A 9030-nucleotide genomic window follows, 5' to 3' on the forward strand; every position below is an offset into this window, starting at 1 on the left:
TGACTTACCTTACTTACCTGCCAGACGTCTGGTCAACCCTTCGACCCGTCTGGACTTCTCGCCAGCTATCCGGTCAGCCCGTCGACCTAGCTGGACTTCTCGCCAAGCTTCCGGTCAGCCCGTCGACCCGCTTGGACTTCTCGCCAGCTATCCGGTCAGCCCGTCGACCTAGCTGGGCTTCGTGCCAGACATTCGGTCAGCCCGTCGACCTGTCTGGACTTCTCCTGCACACTCGATCAAAGTGTCAGACAACAACAAACTAACTTAACTTGTTTTGTCATTTATCAAAATCTGGATTGAATCGTCAGTGCTAATCGCACCAACATTCTTTTAGTAAGATATTAATCAACTATTTTATGTGAGTGCCCTTGTAAATAATTAAAAAAAAATGGATCGTATTTCTATATAGATGCATGGTCTAAGTTGATCCGGCGTTGTTTAAAAAATGGATCGTATTTCATCTATTGACTTGTCATTGTCTAAATTGACATAAATACTTTTAATCTATTTCATTTAATTAATATTAGATAATCACATTTGATCTAGAAACAATAAGGGACTAATCAAACTTTAAAAAAAAATAGCTCATAATTCTATAAAAATTTATATCTTGCCATTTTAAATAATCTAAAACAACTTTTTACATAGTCTAGATTGACTTTAAGTACTCCAAGTTTTTATTCATTTAAAATTATAAGGTATTGAATTCAAATTGTCAAATTATATTTTTGTATTCTTCTAGTATTATCTTAATCAACTATTTTTTGACGGTACTCTTGCAAATAATTACAAAAGAAGTGGATCATATTTCTACAAAAAATTCTATATAGTATCATTTTAGATGATCTACGTTGACTAAGTCATTGTTTAAATCAACTTGACTATTCTTAATCTACTCCATTTAGTCTACACTCTTTAAATTGACTTATCATTGCCTAGATTGACTTGAATTAATCTACTTCATTTAATTAATATAGATAAACACATGTGATCTAGAAAAAAAAAAAGGGACTAGTCAAACTTAAACAAAATAGATTTTTACATAGTCTAGACTAATTTTGAGTACTCCTAGTTTTTGTTCATTTAAATCTATCAATGTATTTTATTCAAATTGTCAAATTATATTTTGTATTCTTCTATAGTATTATCTTAATCAACTATTTTTTGATGGTACTCTTGCAAATAATTACAAAATAAGTGGATCATATTTCTACCAAAATTCTACATCTTATCATTTTAGATGATCTAAGTTGATTGAGTAGTTGTTTAAATCAACTTGACAATTTTTAATCTACTCCATTTAATCTACACTCTTTAAATTGACTTGTCATTGTCTAGATTGACTTGAATACACTTAATCTACTTCATTTAATTAATATAGATAATAAATTTGATCTAGAAAAAAATAAGGGACTATTCAAACTTAAACAAAATAGATTTTTACATAGTTTAGATTGATTTTGAGTACTCCTAGTTTTTGTTCATTTAAAACTATCAATGTATTTCATTCAAATTGTCAAATTATATTTTTTATTCTTCTAGTATTGTCTTAATCTTTTTTTTTTCATGGTACTCTTGCAAATAATTACAAAAGATGTGGATCAAAATTCTACATCTTATCATTTTAAATGGTCTAAGTTGACTGAGTCATTGTTCAAATCAACTTGACTATTCTTCATCTACTCCATTTAATCTACACACTTTAAATTAACTTGAATACTCTTAATCTACTTCACTTAATTAATATAGATAATCACATGTGATCTAAAAAATTAAGGGACTAGTTAAACTTTAAAAAAATAGATTTTTACATAGTCTAGAATGATTTTGATTACTCTTAGTTTTTGTTCATTTAAAACTATCAATTATTTCATTCAAATTGTCAAATTATATTTTGTATTCTTTTAGGATTGTCTTAATCAACTATTTTTTTATGGTACTCTTGCAAATAACTACAAAAGAAGTGGACCATATTTCTATAAAAATTATACATCTTATCATTTTAGATGATCAATGTTGACTGAGTCATTGTTTAAATAGACTGTAATTATTTAAATCATGCTTTGTACTCTTCTAATATTATCTTAATCAACTTTTTTTATGGTATCTTGCAAATAATTACACAGCAGTGAATCATATTTCTATAAAAATTCTACATTTTATCATTTTAAACGATTTAAATTGACTGAGTCGTTGTTTTAAATGATTTAACTATTCTTAATCTACTTCATTTAATCTATCCTTTTTAAATTGACTTGTCAATATCTAGATTGATTTAACCTTAACTTTGAACTCTTTACTATTATCAAAATCCAGATTCGATCGTCTAATGCTTCTCGAACCAACACTCATCTTGTGTGAGAGTTAAAACTTCTATCTAATCCTAACGGGCCAACCCTTCATAAGATAATAATTTTATATTCATTCAAAAAATTAGTTCACAACAATCTATTCATAAAATAGTCATCTTATTTATATTTAATCTATTGGTTAAAAAACTAATTTTTCAACATAGTGTAGATTGATTTTGAATGCTCCTAGTTTTGTTTATTTAAAACTATTAATGTATCTTATTTAAATTGTCAAATCATGTTTTGTACTCTTCTAATATTATCTTAACTTTTTTATGGTATCTTGCAAATACTTACAAAAGCATTGACTCATATTTCTATAAAAATTCTACATTTTATCATTTTAGACGGTTTATATTGACTGAGTCATTGTTTTAAATAATTTAACTATTCTTAATCTACTTCATTTAATCTATCCTCTTTAATTGACTTGTCATTATCTAGATTGACTTAATTCTCTTCATCTACTTCATTAATTAATATAAATAATCACATTTGGTTTAGAAAAAATAAGTCACTAGTTAAACTTAAAAAAAATCATAATTCTATAAAAAAAAATTATACCTTATCATTTTACATAATCTAAAATAACTTTTTATATAGTCTAGTGGATTTTGATTGCTCCTAATTTTTGTTTATTTAAAATTTTCAATTATTTTATTCAAACGGTCAAATTATGTTTGGTATTCTTTTAGTAATATACTACTCAACTATTTTCTGTGAGTGCCCTTGTAAATAATTATAAAAAAATGGATCGTATTTCTATATAGATGCATGGTCTAAGTTGATCCGGCGTTGTTTAAATTAACTCGAGTATTCCTAATCTTCCCTCATTAAATTAATACAACAACAACCAAACTCTCGTTTAATTAATATAATAGTTTAGATAATTCATACTTATTCCGAAATAAAAATAAAGGACTAAGTGAAACTTAGAAAAGAAATCAATTATAATTCTATAAAATTCTACAACTTATCATTTTACACAGTCATTCAAATTATGTTTTCTATTCTTCATAATCAGTTACCATTTGAGTATTTCTAGTCTAACCTCAATTAATTGATAGCTAAGATAATTCACATTTGACCGATAAAATTCAAGTATCTTAATTAACTAGCTTTCCAAAGAGAGACCAGTTTAAACAACTGCTCTAACATAACTAGAAGACAATTATACAAGGATTGTGACAATCCAATTCTTAAGCTCAAAACACTCAGCTACACAGATGTGACTCGCACCTTGTATCTTCATCAATGTAGTTCTGAATACTATTTTTTACTTCACCATTCATCGCAAACGTCAACGAGCAGAAAATTGCAAGGTCGAAAAAGTTGCATGTGATTTTGCATGTGGAGTTGCATGTGAACTCGAAGATGAGCCAGCAGATGAAGATGCTTCTCCATGAACCCTACTGCTGGCATCTATGAAGGTAGGTCTTGTTGGCTGAAGAGCGTTATCAGTTTGGTTCAGCAGCCGAACTACAATCTCTGACATGGTTGGCCTTGCAGCAACAGTAGACTGAGTGCAGAGAAGAGCAATCTTAATGATCTTTTTAACTTCTTCTGGTGAATAGTCACTTGGATCCAAGGTTTCGTCCACCATCTCTAGTAACTGATCTCGTTCGTATAATTTCCAGACCTGTTTTAGAAAAGGAAACAGATGGAAGGATCAGAGCACTGGCTGACCCCTAGAATCGCATATTTGTGATAATAAAAGCAGAATCAAATACGAAACAAGTTTGATGTATCTCGCCTCCTATTGAATATTTGTGATAATAACAACTGTCATTACCCATTCAAGAAGATATTGAGTCGCAGGTTCGAGCTTTATGTCGTTGCACTTCCTGCCGCTGATTATTTCAAGGACCACAACACCATAGCTATATGTATCAACCTTTTCAGATAACTGCCCGTGAATTGCATATTCAGGTGCTGTATATCCACTGCATGATACATCGAGAATTTTGAATCAGTGGGTGTACGCTTTCCTTAATGCACAATAAAAGAAACAAGCATGTAACAATTACAAAAGCAAATGCTTGCAGCTGAATGACACTAACAAAGAATACTGAATACTGTTAAGACTCACAAAGTGCCAGCAAATATAGTGCTAAGGTGACTCTTGTCCTCAGGAAGAAGTCGTGCCAGCCCAAAATCTGCAACCTTTGGCTGGAAATTGTCATCGAGCAGAATGTTGCTGCATTTTATATCGCGGTGTATGATACGAACATGGAATTCTTGATGCATGTAAGCAAGACCACGAGCTGTCCCAACAATTATACCAAATCTCTGCCTCCAATTGAGGAACCCACGTTTATCTCCTTTTGAATGAATTATAAAGGATAATGAGCCTCATATATATTAAACAACAAAGCATGTAATTCAAAGCAAAATGTAAGCTGCTTGAATGTGAAAAATAAGGAGTTACCGAATATGAACTTGTCAAGACTGCCATTTGCCATATACTCATAGACAAGAAGAAAATCATCACGTTTGCTAGAATATCCAAGCAGACGAACTAAATTTCTATGATGAATATTGCTAATGAGCTTTACTTCACTCTGAAAATTAGTTCTTGCTCTACTGGTTTCAGCAATTGTCAACCGCTTTATAGCTACCATTTTCCCATTTTTAAGTTGGCCCTGTGAAAATTATAATTGTCAGTACATCTGCATTAGTTCTGTTAGTATAAGTATAGTATGGATATGATTATACTAACTTTTTTTTTTGGTATTGTCTGTTGATAAAAAATGATCACATACTTTTCCCAAAAAATTCACTTGGAAATTATGATTCATCAAGAAAGCAACATCTTTAACAGTTAAGAACTTCACCTTGTACACATCTCCGAATCCTCCTTCTCCTAGTTTATTTTTTTCACTGAAATTATATGTAATATTTTTTAGATCCCTATAACGGAAATTTTGTGACCCCTGTAATTGGGTTCCTCCCAATGTATCTCCTGCATAAAGATAACCTCGTGAGAACTATTTAAACAAGAAACAATAAAGGCACACCAAGTAATAGAATGTGAATCAAGGTGATAATCCTTGAATCTGCTCTGGCAACAAAATGCTAATTCAAATAAACACAACAAATTGTCTTGAACAGACACAATGCTCAGCTTGACGATGTTCATGTTTAATTGGAATGACAGACAATAAATCTTGAACACCTCTTTATACTTCAATACTAAACAAGCAAAATAAGTAAGCTCTACCTGTTGATGTTCAACAACAAAGCCAAGGAAGAGAAGATTCAAAATAGTGACACGAGATCAGTTTGTACAAACTAATTGATGAAAAATAAATATTATCTCAAACAAAGTTCTTTCAGCATCGTTCATGTGTGGGAATTTCTCTCGGTGTCTATCTATCTAGCTATAGATATAGATATTAGCATCTAAATCATAAAGAACTTAAATTGTTTGCATCTTTGGAAAAGATAAGGAGATTAAGCTTCTATGTTTCAATGTAAAGAGCCATGAAGCAGGTGTACCCTATTGTTTGATAGTAGCCATAATGCACACTTCAAAAGCAAGGAGTTGTTGATGGCATAACTATGCCATAGTAAAATAGTTGGTATGAAGTCATACTCGCTATTAAATTTGGATCAACACAGCAAGTGGTGTTTCCAAATGCAACACAGCTGCCTTAATTGACTCTTGTAATGATATCAGTAACTGGAACAAAACTAGGAACTTAGTTGACTGCACAAATTTGTGATGAAAACCAATATGTACCTCAACTCCCAGGCCTAATCAAACAAAACTATGATTATTGATCTTATTACTACCTACTAGGCATCTGGATAAGATCAGATAGTCTACACTTGATGGAAAATTAGCAGATCAATGAAGATAAGATCAGATTCATAAACCTTCAGAAGGACTTCGTTGATCCCTGGATCTTCTAATCGACATAAGAGATATAACCCCTAGAAGAAGCAACAAGCCGCCGACTCCTCCAGCAACTCCCCCAATTAGGGCCCCCTTATTTCTCGATTTCGTTCTTCCTGTGTTCCATTAGCACAGCCCGGGATTAAATTAGGAATAAAAATCACTACTTTCTAGAAAAGATTAACAAACATTAATTGCCGAAGAAAAATCTGGAGGAAATATGATTACTGCCATTTATTTATTTATTTATTTATCACCTGAATTCGTCAAGTAAGGCGACAGATCCACCGTTCGATTGATCGGGAAGAAGGACTCGTCGGAGTATCTCATGAAGCATTCGACGTCCAGCGCCCGCCCGTCGGCGTCCGGCAGGCACTGCATCACGGTGCTGACCGCCTTCGCCAGACACTGCTCGCACCCTTCCTCGCTCTCAGTCTCCACGCACTGCGCCACAGCGAACACCCCCTCCCTCGCCGCTGCAGCGAAAAACTTCGGGATTCTCGGCGTGGCGGCGCTCAAATCCGCCATCAGTGCCTGCAACGCGGCGGTTAATCCTCCGATAGTCGCGTTGCGGTCGCCGCACAGGTTCCCGTTCAGCTCCTCTTCATCGTGAAAGGGCTCTGTCTCGTAGCGGAGGAAACAGCCGTCGTAGATGACGTTACCGCTGTAGGCGGCGCCGCAACGGCGAATGAGGCTTTCGGCAGCGGAGAAGCACGCGAGGCAGTCGGCGGCGGAGAGGTAACCGCGGCACTGGAACAGGGCGTAGATGGAATGCACGGAGCGGCGGCGCGCGGTGGCGAAGAGAAAGGAATTTCTGTCAGAGATGGAGGAGCGGAGGTCGGCGAGGGTGTCGTTGAATGTTACGGCGAAGGCGGAGGCGTCGATGGCGTTGTATGAGTTGCAGTTTTTTTGGAGGAGGTTGATCTGGGGGTCACCGACGGTTACACGACTCCATAGTAGAATAAGCACCATGAACCCAAGAGCGGATTTCATGATGCACATCGGTTCACCGGAGGTGGGCTGTGAGAACCGCTCCGGTAGAGAAGATCGGCCTTCCATAGAACAAGATGAAGTTGTGGATTTATGCTTTGCTACTGTCATTTGTAATAAATATGAAGTATTGTTTGGTCAACAACGATGTAACATAACGTGGAAATTTGCAACACCCTTATTCCTCATTACTTGAAAAATATGCGCTCCGCCAATTACAGGTTGAAGGACGGCCAATTACAGGTTGAGGACGGCTGAAAAAAAAAATTCCTCTGGTCAATTATAGTTTTCCTATTTACATCGGTCATGGGCTGATGAGACCGCTAGAAGATAGATTCCAACTTATTACTATAATTGATTCATCATTTTTTTTAAATATAAAGAAAGAACGATAATTTATCAAATGACGCGAGATCTAAATTTATTAAAAGATGTATGTTATTTTGGTATTTATCAAAGAATTTATTTTTTTAAGTATATTTTTTATTTTATCCTTCTAACAATTTGATTTTTTCTATCGTTTTTTCTTTTCTTTATTATATTTCTCTTTCTTCTTTTTTTTTTTTAATTAGCATGAAGAACATACTAATAACATTTTAATACATTTAAAAAAATAAAAATAAACAATGAATAGCATATTTGAACTCCTTGCAATTTTAGAAATCCACTAGAACTAAAATGAGTGTAATTGGAACTCTCTAGGTCGATCAGTGAGTTTCAGTCAAAATCCACTGATGGACCTAGAGAGCTCCGATTGTACCCATTTCAATTTCTATGGATTTCTAAAATTGCAAGTAGTTCAAATATAGTGTCCATTATTTATTTTGGCTTTTCATAAATGTTAACATGCAAAATCAAAGAATCGATAAAAAAATCTACGTTGAGCCTGATATGGAATCATATCAGGTCCAACGTGAGCCTGATATCATTCCATATCAGGCCCACGTTGGGCCTGCTATAAGTCCATATCAGGTTTGGACTTTTTTGTTGATTCTTTGATTTTGCATATTAACATATATGAAAAACTAAAATAAATAATGGATATCATATTTAAATTCCTTGCAACATCAGAAATTCATAGCAACTGAAATAGGTGCAATAGGTCCATAGTGGATTCTGACCGAAAAGAAAAATGGTAGAAAAAGAAAAACGATAGAAAAAGTTAAATTGTCAGGAGGATAAAATAGAAAATACATTTAAAAAAAATACATTTTTTGATAAATACTAAAATAATGTATATCTTTTAATAAATTTAGATCTTTACATGTACTCTTTAGTAAATTGCCGAACAAAGAAAAATTCACTTGGTGCACAAATAATAAGTAGAAGATCAATAAAATTGAGATAGTATGAGTGGTCCACAGTGAACCCAACTTTGTGGTCCTGGTTTTGACCTTTAGTTGGAATTAGGTCGTTCGAGCAAAGTTTCTTAGGAATGTTAAAAAAAATCTTTTGCAATAATAAAATATCTCTTTTAGATCATATTTAATTCGTTTCATTTTATAATAATGTAAATGATCAACTAAACTAAGTATGAACCAAAGCCTCCCCTTTTCACTTCTCCATTGGGCTTTTAATTTGTCTCTATTGCTCTTCTTGTCTGTCATTCTGCACATCTATTCAATTTTCAAGATGTTAAAATGGAAAATTGTTTTCTTTCTTCAAAATGGGATCTTCTTAGTCTTTTAGAATAAATTCTCTTGTATTTTCTCATTAATAATCTGTCTCTTATTATTCAATAGCACGGCTCTCTATTCTTTTTTCTTAAGAAAAAAAGGATTTTTTTTTTGT

General features: G+C 33.4%; 1 protein-coding gene across 1 annotated transcript; it reads right to left on the bottom strand.

Annotated features, from left to right (window-relative positions):
* Positions 1–3433: 3433 nt before the first annotated feature.
* On the bottom strand, positions 3434–7477 carry LOC122024641 (cysteine-rich receptor-like protein kinase 42). Its single transcript, XM_042583296.1, has 7 exons — positions 6507–7477; positions 6231–6365; positions 5186–5313; positions 4780–4993; positions 4441–4672; positions 4144–4294; positions 3434–3990 (listed from the first exon to the last, which is right to left on the bottom strand). The coding sequence occupies exons 1-7, from the start codon at positions 7348–7350 to the stop codon at positions 3652–3654; spliced, it is 2043 nt and encodes a 680-aa protein (XP_042439230.1). The 5' UTR covers positions 7351–7477; the 3' UTR covers positions 3434–3651.
* Positions 7478–9030: the final 1553 nt, after the last annotated feature.

The sequence above is a fragment of the Zingiber officinale genome, chromosome 9B (genome assembly GCF_018446385.1).
Source record: "Zingiber officinale cultivar Zhangliang chromosome 9B, Zo_v1.1, whole genome shotgun sequence".
In the NCBI taxonomy this organism is placed as follows: Eukaryota; Viridiplantae; Streptophyta; class Magnoliopsida; order Zingiberales; family Zingiberaceae; genus Zingiber; species Zingiber officinale.